This window comes from Eptesicus fuscus, chromosome 16, assembly GCF_027574615.1.
Source record: "Eptesicus fuscus isolate TK198812 chromosome 16, DD_ASM_mEF_20220401, whole genome shotgun sequence".
Lineage (NCBI taxonomy): Eukaryota > Metazoa > Chordata > Mammalia > Chiroptera > Vespertilionidae > Eptesicus > Eptesicus fuscus.
In genome coordinates, this window is record NC_072488.1 from 2,618,488 (window position 1) to 2,633,474 (window position 14,987).

The 14,987-nt window shown below is 53.5% G+C and overlaps 2 protein-coding genes across 2 annotated transcripts in view; one reads left to right on the forward strand and one right to left on the reverse strand.

Moving 5' to 3' along the window:
* The first annotated feature begins 457 nt into the window (after positions 1 to 457).
* Positions 458 to 9,877, forward strand: SLC66A3 (solute carrier family 66 member 3). Its single transcript, XM_008162410.3, has 7 exons — positions 458 to 746; positions 2,525 to 2,607; positions 2,721 to 2,790; positions 4,850 to 4,907; positions 6,206 to 6,326; positions 6,731 to 6,772; positions 8,454 to 9,877. Exons 1-7 carry the CDS (start codon positions 604 to 606, stop codon positions 8,543 to 8,545), a joined length of 609 nt encoding a protein of 202 aa, XP_008160632.1. The 5' UTR covers positions 458 to 603; the 3' UTR covers positions 8,546 to 9,877.
* Positions 9,878 to 10,961: 1,084 nt separating this feature from the next.
* ROCK2 (Rho associated coiled-coil containing protein kinase 2) overlaps positions 10,962 to 14,987 on the reverse strand; it is an 89,712-nt gene continuing 85,686 nt past the window's right edge. Inside the window, exon 34 of the mRNA XM_028140382.2 lies at positions 10,962 to 14,161. The gene's annotated coding sequence lies outside the window, so the exon portion shown is untranslated. The remainder of the gene's footprint in view (positions 14,162 to 14,987) is intronic.

A 14,987-nucleotide genomic window follows, 5' to 3' on the forward strand; every position in this document is an offset into this window, starting at 1 on the left:
TACATCCCCCTGCGAGGGGTGCCCGTCTGCCCTTCCGGGGTCTGCCCACCCAACCCGTGCGGAGGCGGGGCTGCGGGGGAGGCGGGCTCCCGGGGCTCAGAACGCGCGGGCTGACTTCACGCGGAAAAGTGAATCAGCAGCGGGCGTAGGGCTGACTCATTGCGGGCCTGGGCGGGGCCTGGGCGGGGCGACCCGGGAGCGGGGTGGAATCGGATTGGACCATTCGGACGTGGGCGGGGCGTCCCAGACCAATTGGGTCTCTTGGTGGGCGTGGTCAGTCAGGGAGGGGCGGGGTCGGTGGGAGGAGTAGACACTAGCTGGGCGGGGTGAACCCGGCGGGAGCGCCGACCCAGTCCGACTGGGAGGACCCCGACTGGGCGGGATCGGACTGGGCGGACCCGGACTGGGCGGACCCCGACTGGGCGGACCCCGACTGGGCGGACCCCGACTGGGCGGGCTCGGGCGGGGCCGGGGCACCGCGGAGGCCTGCGGCCAGGGAAGGCGGAAGGACTGGGCAAGCCCCGCATCCGAGCGCTGAGCGGCTCCCCCTCGCGCTGCGGCCGGACCCGCGGAGCCCGCGCCCCGACCCGAGCCGCCGGCGCCATGGGCTCGGCGCTGCTGTGGTTCTGCAACTGGAGCACCCTGGGCGTGTGCGCGGCGCTCAAGCTGCCGCAGATCTCCGCCCTGCTGGCGGCGCGCAGCGCGCGGGGCCTCAGCCTCCCGAGTCTGCTGCTGGAGCTGGCGGGGTAGGTGCCCTGGCGCCGGCCTTGCCCTCGCCTCTGCCGGCGGGGCCCGAGAGCCGCGGGCGCGGTGGAGCCGGGGAGGGGGCGGAGCCGTGAGGGGCACCTCCCGGGCCAGCACTGCCCCCCGCCATTTGTGCCACCACCTGCGTGGCACACCCACTTTGCGGATGAGGAAGCCGACACCCGGTCACCGTCACTCGCTCCCGCCAGTGACGGAGCGGCCGGGCTGTGAGCCAGGCCGTCTGCGCCCGGAGGCGCTCGGATGCCGGCCCCGGTCACACGGCGGCGTCTGGGTCCGCCGCGCACCGCGCCGCCGCGGCGGTTCGGGTGAACATGGAGCCGGAATAGCTCCATCGCCCAGCGGGTGGGCCCTCGCCGGGGACCTGGCCCAGGACGCCGCATCCCTCCGGCTGTGGCGATGCTGGTGTGAGCCCCGCACCCGCGCCGCCCGGGAGGACCGCGCCCACCCCGCCCCCCGCCCGGCGCGGCCACGCCCCGGCTTTGTCTGCGTGACGGGCACCCGGCGCCCCTGTGCGGTCCCGGGGCGCACCTGCCTCGGGGTGCATCTCCCAGCACCCCCTAAAGGGCCTGACGGACCTCACCCCTAACCACGCCCCGCCTCACCCCGCGGCTCAGACCTCGGTTTCCTCACCTGTCAGACGAGGGCTTGGGCTTTTCCAAGGACGCTGTGACTTTAAACTCCACGTTTTGGGGTGGTGGGGGGGGTGTAAATGGGGGGAATGGAGGGCTCTTTGGAGCCGCGGAGGGGGCCCTGGGTTGAAGGGCGGGCGGAGCCCAGCAGAGGCCGCTCCTGGAGAGGGGGGCTCCCCATCAGGGTGGGAGTGGGTGCCCTGACTCCGGGGGTAAGGCCTAAAGGAGGTCGCAGACTAGGGAGACTGGGTGGGGAGATTCGAGTGAGGGGGACCACCTGACCCAGCAAACCTGGGGGTCTGGCCCCTCCCCTCGGCTGGGCCCTCCCTTCCCTGCTCCCCCCCCCCCCATCTCCCGGGAGGTTCTGCGGGCCTGTCCTGGCACCAGCACCCCAGGAGGGGCAGCCCGGGGCACCCCTGGGACCGGAGGGGGAGGACAGTCTGGGAAGGAGGCAGGCAGAGGAGGCCGGAGGTGGAGGGTGAGGCCCAGCCAATGAGAGGCTCTGTCCGGAAAGGCCTGGCCGAGGGGAGGGGAGTGACCCACCCTCTGGGCCCTGCACTTGGTGGAAGACCAGGAGCCTGCCCCCTCCCTGCCACCTTCTGAGATAAAGGAGGTCAGGGCGTGACCTTCACCCAGCCCCTGCCCTGTCACTCCATCTAACAGTTACCTGAGCCAAAACCAGCCCTCGGGCCGGTGCGGCTCCTCTGGCCCCGGGAGCCTGCGGTGGGGCTGAGGTGGGGCGTGGAGCGGGAGGTGGCTGGGCTCGGTGATGCCAGTGAGAGGACTGGGCACAGAGAGGACCCGGAGCTGGGGGGGGGGGGGTTGGGGATGGGGGGGGGGGGGCCCGGACAGACCTCTGCTGTCACTTTCGCTGTTCCTGGAACAGCTGTCCAGACAGGTGTCCAGCTTTGGGGACAGGCAGACTGTCTATCGCTAACCCTGGTCCGCCCACTGCCCTCCGTAAGAGTCGGTGTAGGTGGCCATCCTGACGCCCTGAGGTACACCCAGAGCCCCGCCAGAGGGGTGCTCCAGCCACCTCAGGTCCTGAAGTGAACATCCCTCCCCGTGCTCTGGGCGTGGCGGGCTCCCTGACGGGGCAGCGAGGTCAGGGGTGCCCTCCCTCTCCCCAGGTTCCTGGTGTTCCTCCGGTACCAGGTTTACTACGAGTACCCGCTGCTGACCTACCTGGAGTACCCCATTCTCATCGCACAAGGTAACGAGCCCCCTCCCCTTCCCCTTTCCCCCCTCTCCTCCCCCCCTGCACCCACCCACCCGCCTGTCACCGCCCTGGGCCCCGCCTCCCTCACGCAGAGCCTTTCCCCCCAGATTTCATCCTGCTGCTCTGCGTGTTCCGTTTCAACGGGAACGTGTACCGGGCGGCGCCCTACATCGCCCTGTATCCTTCTGCATTTTGGGGGGGGGGGGGGGGAGATGGGTCTTATTCAGCGGCCGTCACCCCTCGCGCCTTTCGGTCGCACCAACGAGAATCCCCAGTGCAGACTCCGTGCGAGCCAGTGTCTCCCCGGCCAGGGGTGCCCGCCCCGCCCCGGCCAGGGCGCTGGATGTGGGCGGTGGATGGGGGCTCACCGCGGGGCTGCTGAGCAGAAGCACCCCTGCTCCGAGGCCTACCTTTCCTTTAGGGGGCGCTGTCTTTCTTCCCCCGCAAACATCCCCCCAGAATCTAAGTCAGGGGGACGAGGACGTCTGACATGAACCCAGCGCGCTGACACACCCGGTCACCTGTTGGCGGCTGGTGCGGCTCCTGGCAGCTTGTCCCAGGCCACGGTCAGGCCCCTCGTGCAGACTTCAGGGGGGTCTCCGTGGGGGTGCGGTCCTCACACAGACACGGCCCATCTGCCCAGCCCGGTCCTGGCTTTCAACTCTTTGTGGAAACTCACTCTCCTGTTGACTTCCACCCCTTAAAGGGCCAGGCCAGCCTTTGACGGGCAGTCGTTAAACCTGCCACACCTGGGACCTGGGACCTGGTGTTCCCCAGAGAGGACCTTGCGCCCCCTCCGCCCGGGCAGCCCCGGCCAGGGCCCGTGCCCGCTCTGAGCTGCCGCTGCCGGCCTGTGCGGTGGGCTAGCGAGGCCTCTTCAGGGTTTTGAGGGAACTAGCAAGTCCCGGGAGCACAGGACCGGCGGAGGGCCTGGACAGGCGGCGTGGCTGTTTTCCCAGAAGCCCCTCTGCAGAGTGGAGCTGGGTGTGCACCGTCCCGGCCCTCTGCTGTTCGGTCGCGTTCCCCCCTGACTCAGTTTCCCTCTGCACACCCAGGGGTCGCAGTCCTCCTGCCCTTGGGCGCTTCAACGTTAGCCCCAGCTGCTCACAGGTTTTGAGCACGGAGTCCTCTGACGATGAGAAGCGTGGCGTGATCTACTATTTAAATAAAATGCAGCAACTCACCTCGGTGCCCGTGGGGAGGCTGCAGATTCGAAAACACGGGTGCCCTCGGCGCCTCAGGAGCATCAGCGGGATGTTCGTCATCAACGGGTCCCAGATATTGCGGGGGACGTGCTTCCGAGAACCCATTGTTACGGGCCTGAAATCCACATTTAGCTGGGTGCCCTGTCATTTTACTTGCTACACCTGGCCGCCCTACAGAAAAGTCACCTCTAGGGTCTCGGTAGCGGCTAGCGTAGGTCACGTTTTATAAAACGTCCATCGGGGCTGAACGGGGTGAGGTGCAGCGGTAGAATATCGGGCCAAGGTCACTGCAGATTTCTTTCTAAAAACGGAGCCCGCTTCCATCCACCGAGTCAGGCGGCCTCTCTGGGGTTGCCCGGGTTGCAGTAGCTCGTCGACTGGCTTTCAGCACAGAACATTGTCTATTTCGGCCCCTCCTTTAACTCATGTTCTTCACTAAGCTCACAGCCACCTGCGGGGTCCCTCCAATGAGCCACGGAGCACGGAGCAGGGAGAGGGGGCAGAGAATGCTAAGTCCGTTTGGCAGATGAGCAAACCCAGGCGGAGAGACGGACCTGAACTTGCCCGTGGTCGCAGCAGAGGCCCGGCGGTCCTCAGGGCCTGGCCTTGCTCCAGCTTCCCTAGCTGAGCTGTCTGTCCCTCAGCATCCTCGGAAGTCAGACGTCGCTCCTCCTGTCGGCCGGCTCTGCTGCCCGCTGCCGTCACCCCATGTTCACACAGGGGTTCGTGAAGAGGGGAAAGCGGAGAGAGTTTCACGTGACACGGGTTTTGCAGGATGTTGGCCCCTTGTAAGAGCTGAGCTCGGGCCATCACACAGGCCGGGAACGAAGCCGGAAGCTAAAATCAATCTCCTGGGAATTCCCAGCCCTACGGCAGGCCATGGGGGCGCTGTGCCTTCTCCCATCAGCTGCTTCCGTGCTTAGGGCTCCTGGCTCCCAGCGGGAGGCCGGCCTTGTCTTTGCCAAGTCTGCCAGTTCCCCTGGGGTCGGGGTTAGTTTCCAAGGCACCGGCCACTTCCTTAACTCGGCAAGGTTTGTGGCGTCCTGGTTCCTCCTCTCCCTGCGGAAGTGGATCATGGACCTGGCCATGGTGAGTGCGCCCCGAGACAGCAGCCCCTCCCTCCCCTCTCCCTGTCCCCTGCTCCCCCACCCCACCCCCCAGCACCGGATAGACCAAAGGTTCCACCTGCTCATTCCACCGGCACCGAAGGGGAGGGAAGCGAGTGCAGCTCCCCCCACAGGGAGCCTTTTACTTCCCTTTGGCCCCGGAGAACCAGACCGGGGCCTGAGCAGAAGTTAAAGAGCTTCCGGGCCGGTTAGCCATGACACAGTGGCCACTTGCGCGTTCTTTTTGTCCTCCTGGAAGGGGGTCATACGCCCCGTCCTGGCACTCTGCCTTCCCGGTTAAGGGCCCAAATGCGCATGCTGTGAGAACAGGGTGCCGGCGGGGGTCAGGGAGCATCGGACCACAGATCTCTCCAGGCGACAGAGTGGAGGGCTCCACCCAGGGGCAGAGAGGGCACAAGGCACCGCCTGCCACACCCAACTCCTGCGCTTCGCCCCCTCCCCCAACATCTAAGCACCCTTCCTTCCCGACCCGCTCTGGGTTGGACCCTGTGCCGGGAAAGCCGGCTCACCGGCAGCTGCATCTGTATCGTGAGACTGTCCAGGCCTTGGCTGTGTCCCCAAGGAAACGCCCGGCTCCACCCGCAGCCCAAGTGGGTTTGTAGAGGCCCGGGGTGGGCGCAGCCAGGCAGCGGCTCGCCGCTCAGTCGCCCGGCGGGTGCAGGGCCTGATGCGTCACCACGCGGGCCCCTCACAGAGCCAGAAGCCAGAGGTGGCGCCCCAGCCGCTGCTGGGACTCTGTGAGCCTGTAGGTCAACGCGGCATGGCCCCCCTGGGCTCTGAAACACAGTCTCTCTCTCTTTTTTAATATCTTTTTTTTTTTATTGATGTCAGAGAGGAAGGGAGAGGGAGAGGAGAGAGAAACATCAATGATGAGAGAACCATGGATTGGCTGCCTCCTGCACGCCCCCCCACTGGGGATCGAGCCCGCACCCAGGCGTGTGACTGGGAATTGAACCAGTGACCTCTCGGTTCCTAGGTGTGAGACTCAACCACTGAGCTCAGCCGGCCGGGCCGGGCCTCTCTTTTTTGTTGCGGGTGGCCCAGCCGTGACCTTTCTTACTCTCTCTTCTCACCAGCTCCAGGCAGCAGGTGCTCACCCAGGACTAGGTGACCCCATCGCGTGGCCTTTGTCACCAGCCTGGGCCTCGCCCTGGTACACACGGGCTCCCCGTTCACCTGGAACGGTGGCTCCCAGGGCTTCCCGTCTCCGGTGCCTTTTCTCCCGGGGGCACTCCTAACGCTCCCGTTTATCTGCCACAGAACCTGTGCACCCTCCTCAGCGCCGCCAGCAAGTTCGCGCAGCTGCAGTGCCTGTGGGCGGCCCGGGACGCGGGGGCCGTGAGCGCGCTCACCTGGGGCCTGGCCGCCTACACCAGCGCCAGTAAGAACGGGAGCCCTTCCCGCCCGCATCCGCCCATCCACCGGGGCCGTTTCCTGTATTTATAAAACCAGGGGGTAGACTGCAGTGACTTAACACGGATTGTACTGCGTGGGAGCCTTTCCCTCAATGAACCCTTCCAGGGGCTGACTATGTAAATGAGATTTTCGGAAAGTTGGGTTGGGTTTGGGGTGGGGGAGTGTGAGCTGCCACAGGGCGGAAGGGGAGCGGGCGGGCATGGCTGGCTTTGCTGCTCTATGAAACACAGCACGTGTGAGTGTTCGGTGCCGGCAAAGTCTTTCAGGAACAGCGAGCATCCAGTCCTGTCTTTAAAATGGAACATTAGCTAAACACCCAGCTGTCTGAGAAGCGAGTTGGTACTTACTGCCGAAACCTTTCTGTTGCAGCAAGAATAATAACCACCTTAATGACCACCAATGACCTTACAAGTAAGCAAAATGTTTTTCTGCCCTCTTCCTTGTTAAATGTGCCTTTTGCCGCCTTCGTCTGTCAATGTCGCAGGGGTCAGCAGGTCCCCTGGCTCCCCCGTGTGATACGTGTAGAGGCCATACCAGGCATAGGCTCCTGGTCTCGGTTTTGGTACTGAGCATCTCCTTTTGTGGTAGCCGGCAGTCAATGCCTACCTTGGTGGAGCGTCCGCACGGCCAGCGGACAGGGACAGGAAAGCAGCCACCCCGTAGCCGGTGAAGAATGTTGAGCTGTGTTTGAAGGAGTAGGACGGGTGGGCACCTGCAGGGAGCCTGCGGGCTGGAGGGAGCTGGGAAGGTCCACTGGAAGGTGGGCGACCTGGAGAAGGTGGGAAGAGACTGTCACAAGCAGCAGCGTGTGGAGGTCACACGGGACCCAAGAGGATGCAAGGCCTGGTCTGGGAGGGTCAGAAGGGCGGACTGCGCGGGGGGCGCCTGAGGAGGGGAGGGACGAGGTGGCAGGATGGTCCAGCCCCTCAAACAGCCCTCAAGCAGCGGAGGGCCCTTTACAGCAGGCGGGGGGCAGGGGGGGAGTGGACAGACCCTTTTGACTCCATGTCCTTGCTTTCCTTAAAAGGGGTCCTGTGATGGGGAGAAGGCTTGGGTCACCCTAAGAGTTTTTACCTCCCAAACTGTGCATGTGAAAACGTTTTGGGAAATGCTTACAACAGATGGGGGTCACCTGGTCCTGAAACACGCCCCCGGGCACAGAGCCTGCTTGCAGCGAGCTCACCATCAGTGAGAAGCACTGCTGCAGAGAGCGGTGCATGGCGGTCCCTTCCCCGTGCAGCTTTGGACACTTGGTCGCTCCGAGAGGGGGAAAGCGAGCTGTGGTCGCAGCACAAACTTGGCCGCGAGAGGATGGGGAGGCGGCCTTCCTCACGGACCGCCGTCCCCGCGCGGAAGGAAGGGCCGAACCATAACCCAACAAAGCCATCTGCCCGTTGAAAATTAAGTTTAAAGATTGAGAATTGTTTTGTGGCACCGGAGGCCGCCTCAGGGACACCTGTCCCCGAAGGCATCCCTGTCTCTGTGGGACACCCTTCGAAAGCCCGTTAGGCTCATTAATACCGCACCAGGGCTCACAGCCAGACACCGCTCATCAGCCTTCCTCCCCAGGCGTGCTCCGCACCAGCACTTTTTGGGAAAGAGCCACGTTCCCATGGTTACCTCACTACAGACGGGGCTTTGACGTCTGTGCATCTTTTCAGGATTACCTCAGCAGAGGGCGCCCCGCCTTTCCTTCCCACGCGGTGCTGAGACTCCCCTCCCTGCCCTCAAGACTTAAAAATGACTAAAGTGTGTGTGTGTGTGGGGGGTGAACAGTTGTTATATTTCTTATCAGCCAGAGCCAGATTCCTCCCAGTTACACATTGAAGATGATACATTATTATTCATGAAGTCAGGCCAAGTGGCCGATGGTAGTCATGATGGGAAGATCGTTTTCCCAGAAATATTTGGAACCACATTGGGGACCAACGTTGTTCAGAAGTTCTCATGATCTGTCGTTCCAAGTCTCATTTCTTTGAGGGGGAGGGGTGTGTGTGTGAAGCTTTCTTTAGGCTTTCAGAGCAGAATGGTTTTGTTCTCTGATGTGAAAACAGTATTTAACATCACTTTTTCTCTTCTTGCCTGACCTCAGTCCTTGTCCGTTTTGTGATCATGCTGGCTTTAAACCTGTGGGTGACGGCGACCGTACTCCGCTACCGGAAGACGGGGGTAAAGGCTGAATGATGGATGCGTAATTCTGACACACAGAGTGGATTTTGAGCAACCGAACCAAAGGAAAGAAGAGCTCATTGCTAAATTGAGGTCTTTTATAAACTAGTCAATCGTTTCTGAAACTCTGGAGCCAAAGGTATTTTAGACTTGAGCCATTCAAACACGTGTTTAAAAATGATCCCCTCCCCCCACTTTACTAGGTCAAGTTGGGACTGACATCTGCAGTGTTGAGGTTGGTGGTTAATGGAAACCATCCAAGAACCACTGTGAGATTGCTTTGCCTCTTCAAAGTCATGATTAAGTTCTCTCCAAAGAGCTGACTACATCTATTTTTCAGCTTTCAGAATCTTTTAAGAAATAAGTCCTCTCCACAGCACAAATGAGCGTTCAGTGGGGTTCTGCTGGGTCAGAAGAAGAGTTGTAATCAATTACTAGGGGTTCCCTTTCTGGGACTAGTGTCCAATTGCAGCAGATATGACAGGATGGCTTTGTTGTATCATAACACAGTATAATACCCGCTTAGGCATCACAAGTCTATCAGGGCAAGCAGAAATGTAACTGGCTTGAATTCATATGCCAATGCAGTCCTTTAACTTCATACTGTGCCTTTAAGTAATTCCTAACAAAATGTGCTATTGGATGCAATCTCTGTGATGAAGCCATTCATGTTCTGATTTAAGATAAGCACAATGCTGCCTTTTTTAACAACTGCTTTTGAGATATATATATATACTAGTACTTATACACACACACACACACACACACATATACATACATACATATATTATTGATTCCGGAGAGGGAGCTATAGAAACATCAAAAATGAGAAAGAATCATTTCATTGATTGGCTGCCTCCTGCATACCTCCCTCTGGGGATCAAGCCTGCAAGCCGGGCATGTGCCCTGACCAGAAGTCGAACAGTGACCTCCTGGTTCATAGAACAATGCTCAAGCACTGAGTCACACTGGCCAGGCAATGCTGCCGTTTTCATAGGGGCCACAGCCATGCAATTAACCATTCTTAGAATTTGGTACAAAACACAGCTTATCTCGACCAGGTTTTGTGTATTGAAAATATATGTAGTAAAGAGTATTGCTGAGTTCTGGAAATTCTTATGGATTTTATTCTCATTACAGTATCATATTCTAAACATGACAAGATTATTATTGTACATGGTATTTTTCTATAAAAGTTTATAAAGCTTAACACTTAAAAAAACTCTTTTCCCCTTATAACTGAATGGCATTATTTTGGTGTGTATATACATATATGTAGTAAGTAAATGATACTTATTAGATGTTTTGGTTTCCTGTGTAAAATAAACTTTTAAATTTTGAACTCTGCTGAGTCTTAAAACTGTTTCAATGTGATTCATTTTCAATGCTGTAAAGTGTCATTTGAAAACATAGATTGTGGTTAACCCTTTTAGAAAGACTGCTTGGGAACAGCAGGAACAGAAACATGGCATCTAAAAATAAAATCATTCATTCTGTAGTTCCTAAATCATAGTTGTCACTTTTTAAAAATCCAAGTAAGCCCCTTCTCGTGTGTGCAGTTACAATCTGATGATGGGTATACATACACATTGACTTTAGGCCCTCATGTTAGTTCTTACCAGTTCTTTATCATTGTTTGAAGTCACTCCTTTAAGAACGTGCCCGGGGGTGACGGCCCCCATCTTTTCCCTTTGGGAGGAAGGGAGTAACTCAGCCATTGCAGACTCCACACGAGTCTCCTCTCCGATCCCCAAGGGCCTGGCAGCGAACCACTCCCCTTTGCAGCGCAGGGAGTGGCCTGGCCCAGGTGAGGGCCAAGCCGCGTCCTAGGAACGCTGGTCACCAGAGCAATGCTTCCGGACCCCCTCCCCGGCAGCACACTATTCCCGACAGCCCAGGCGCCGGCTCTCCTTTGTCCTCAAACACCGAGATCAAATGACAGTCGGACTCGCGCGAAACTCCACCTTGTGTGTTTCTCTGTGCGCTCAACGACAGGGCCCCAGATTCGCACGTCTGACCAGGTAACTACCACGCGTCCAAAATGGGAACCATCCCCACATGCCACGATATTTTGAATTTAATAAAAAAAAAAAAAAAAAAAACTACTAAATTTGCAATGAATATTATAAAAATAAATATGTTACTCACAATTCGGGTGTTCTTGAATATTTTTCAGCTGCAAATTCTCACGAAAAATGGTTTTAAAGTTGGTCAGGGCTGCCACTTAGGGAAAACTTTTTTTCTATAGACGCGCATGGTGTGTGGGGAAGGCCGGCCGCTTGTGTCTACAGACGCTTATGGTGGACAAGGGGTTAAGTTTAGTTATGACTTATTAGCTATACCCATCTTCTATATCCGTTTTAGGGAAGGCAAATTTGGGGAGTAAATGTTAGGTTGCAGCATGCCAGGAGTACTTCACAGGAAAAGTATAAAAATGCTTATGTCTTAATTATTTATTTTTTAATATAAAAAGCAGGCATAAAATACAATTACATTACTACAAAGATGCAACAAATTTAAAAGAAAGAAAAATCAGGGGGATAGGATTTTTGTTCAAAGGGGACAGCTGATCAAATATTTGTGATTATCTAAATCATGCAGTTCAACTTAGTACAACTTCAAACAAAACTCATTCCGGGGAAGGGAACCAGGAGCGACGTCCCCCAGCTTAACACCCAGCACTGTCACACAGCGCCACCCTCAAAGTGCTTCCCGAACAGAACAGCCTATCCGGAGGACGGGAGTCAGTAGCAGTGTCAGCACAGGCGGAGAGACGCAGGTGTGACCTCCTCCGTCGGAATTTAAACGCGCTTCTCAGAGCGTGCTCCGGCAGGGCCGGTGCCGAGGCCGGTGCACCAGGCCCCGGGCCGGGTTAGCAGCAGCAGCACCTCTGCAGCGGGGCCTGGCCCCGGGCGCTCCTCCTCCGGGACCTGGCAGACGGGAAGGCGCCTGCCGGGCCGGGTTCCTGTGACCAGCGTAGGCTAGCTTTACAAACACTCACCTACATCTGAGATTTTCTGGTACACTTATCCTTTGGCCATAGCATTTTAAATGTTCAGATTTTTTAAAAAAATTCTTCTAGATAACAATTTTTTAATAATTTTCAAAAATTCACTATACACTAATTTTCAACAGTAACACCAGTTTTACTTCTACTTGTCTCGCTTATCCCCACAAAAGTACAAAAATCTAAGAAAACCCCGGCATTCACTACTTCTTAGTTCTCAATAGGAGATATTTATGGCTCTAGGAGAAACCAGGTGTGAGGAAAGAAGCAACTTTTGGTCTCTCATTTATCCTGGAGGCTTTGGAGCCTCCAGAAAAAGAGAAGCTGGCACACAATCTGGCTGTCACACCAAGTCAGTGTCACACGCAGTGAGTGCTGGGAAGAGAACATTTGGGTAGGTGCATGCATCACTCATGTTCGTACATGAAACCAGCAACAGGGTAAAAAGCCAATTCTTACCCAAGGTCAGAATCTTTTATTAAGCACATTTCTGTTAGCTGGACAACTTTAGAAATCTTATGTCAAACCACATAATGTGAATAATCTCCATGGGAGAGATTTGTTTCACCCCTTAGAATATCTTCCCCCAACCCCCAAAAGTCACATTGATCTTCCTCGTATAGTTGCATCACACCATGATTCTCCATATTCTCTAATATATACAGCATTCAAAATTTAAACTTTTGCCATTTTTACTCAAATATTTCAATTACTCATGTGTAAACTTCAAATTATTTCACCTTAATAAAGTTTATTAAAAATATATATATATACTCTCCAATTCAGAATATGATAGAGCCTCCCATAGTGTAACAAAATCTTTATATAAAATATTAATTCAGTCTCCTTTTAACAAGTCTAATGAGTGGAAATATTTATTCTATATAAATTTTATATATTTTTCATTTTAAAATCTTACTTTAAAAAAAATCTGTGTCCCCAAACCAGAACCGCAGAACACACCTGCGAGGGACCGCCTCCCGCACGCCGCCCAGTTTCAGCACAGACGGCATGAGGGGGTGCAGGCCGGACACCGGAAGAGTAACGAGATTCCATTTTAGGACATCGGCAGCCACAGGCCACTCTTCAGTTTCCACAACAGTATCTGTAACTGGGGACCCACCTTTAAACACCTCCACACTGACCCCCCAGGGAACAATGAAAAATGTCTTAGCTCCTTCATTGAAATATCGGATGACGTACTTCAGTATCACACCAAACTGTATGTTTGTGTACAGAGACTGATACAAGACCACAGTTTTCTACCTGATGCTTCTCGCTGATGCACAGTCACAGTGAAACACAGACTTCCGTGGGTGAGAAATCCAGCAGGGATGGCCCTGCCTGTGCTGTCACTTTAACAGCATTTAAATACAAAGCTAAGTGCCTCTGAGGCCACTTCTTCCCAGGCACCAGTTTTCACAACCCAATACTGAAATATTGCCATACACAATTGTGTGGTTAAGGGGTCACATTTCAATACTTAAAATATATCTAGAGTATATTTTAGTTTTCTTTATATTTGAGATAATTTTTGAATGTTGAGTGTGAAATGTAAAAATAGTCACAAATGTCCTTACCAGAAATAAAAACATATCTAGGGTAGTCAGCAAATTCCAAGCAAAGAAAACATTTCAGTCACACACTAATACTGAGGTCTGTAAAAAGGCTTGGATGAATAACAGATATACGTAAAAGATATATTAGTTCTAATACTATCCATTATTGTTTCTATCACCATACTTTAAAAAATTGTTATACAATCAAAATAGGCTGACATTGATAACTATTATATGTAAAAATAGTGCACTATCTTCTTCTGCAAAGCAAATTTGCATCCTAAGAGTTGGTAAACACTTTTTAATACAGAAAAGGGATGAGACTTGGAAAAAATTAAATTAAGGCATTCAAAATGGATAAAGTTGCCTATCATGAAGCAATAGGAAACCGATATAATTAAGTTCAAAGTTTCTGTTACAGCAACATGAACATGCAGCTCCATCAGGTACACACAATGAGTGCTATAACCCAATGTATGGCTTTATACAAGTGCATAGTTGCAACTGTAGTAAGTAATGGTATCTGATTAATGAGTATAAAAAATAAAGTGGGAAGTTAAAAAACCCTCTTGCAGTATTACAGTACTACATATGTGTGTGTGTACATGTACACACACACGCACACACACACGCACACACACAGTATAATGGTCACTTCTTCAAGACGCAGTCTGTCTCACTGTAGTGAAATCCGTTCCCAGATTCTTGCGGCGAACGTGCTGGTGAAACCTCTCTGCTGAAGCTGAGCAGATGACTCCTGTGACTCTTCTCAACCCTCTGTGCCACGTGCTGTGAGTGTGAGTGATGCCAAGACAGCTTTATGGAGCTTTTGGAAGAGTTAACCAATCTCCGCTGGTTCAACCTATTGTTCCAAAGGAGCCTAGAAAAATCTCTCCAAGATTTATAATTTATATTGCGGGAATAAAGGGAATATGTATGTGTGTGTATCAGTCTCTCAGGAAAATACAGCTTTTCAATAAATTTGGGCCATCATATTTCAGTCTTGTTTTAACTGGAAGAATAGGATCACCTTGAATAATGACTGCATTCATAGAAGGCAGTTAGCTGCAAAGAAAAGAAAAATAAAGTTGAGACAGTGAAATAATAAGAGATTGTTAAATTCTTTGAAAAGGCATTCCATGTACACCATTAAACTAGATAGTCTTCCAACTACAATACTTGTAACACCTAAATCATGCATAAAACATATTTATCGTGCTACTTTTTTATTTTTAGGTACATGCAATTATAGTATTTTTCATATTTTCCTATATTGGTTACAAACATGACACACAGTTTTAATACGGTTAACTGACTGGCAGGTTCAGACAATATGTTCATGTGAACGTAAGTGTGACTGGAGTGTAACTGCTAGCTGCCTCAGTAGCTGAAAGAACAGTGAACTTATGGACCAGCCTTTACTTGACTATTTGACCCTTAAAATCATGAAATGGAAACATACACATTGTAGTAAATAAAATGCTCTGTATATCCTGGTTATAAACAGATCCCCAGTATTACATGATTTAAGTATGTTTTGCAATGTGCTTACTTAGATTAAGATAGACCTTTTTAAAAATCCATCCCATGCAAAACATTTAACTCAGGAGGTTATATTTTCACTCGAATCTACTCCAGCCACTATTAACCATTTTTTTTTTTACATTTTCTAAAAGCATAAGAACTCTCACACCATATCATTGACATCCTTCAGCAAGAGAAACATTACATTTCCAAAGAGCAAACATTTCACAGCATCACAAAGCAGCCCAGATCAGAAACAACTATTTCACAGCACTTATTAGACTTACAAAGTTCTAACGGTTTCAATTCTTGCAGTTAGAAGGAAAGAGGAGGAAGGCAGGGAGGTAAGAGAGGATGGAGGGAGAAA

Coding starts and splice junctions, on each gene's coding strand:
- SLC66A3 (XM_008162410.3), top strand. CDS start 604: ATGGGCTCGGCGCTGCTGTGGTTCTGCAACTGGAGCACCCTGGGCGTG. Junction 2,608..2,720: donor CCCCATTCTCATCGCACAAG/GTAACGAGCCCC, acceptor CTTTCCCCCCAG/ATTTCATCCTGCTGCTCTGC. Junction 6,773..8,453: donor GACCACCAATGACCTTACAA/GTAAGCAAAATG, acceptor GCCTGACCTCAG/TCCTTGTCCGTTTTGTGATC.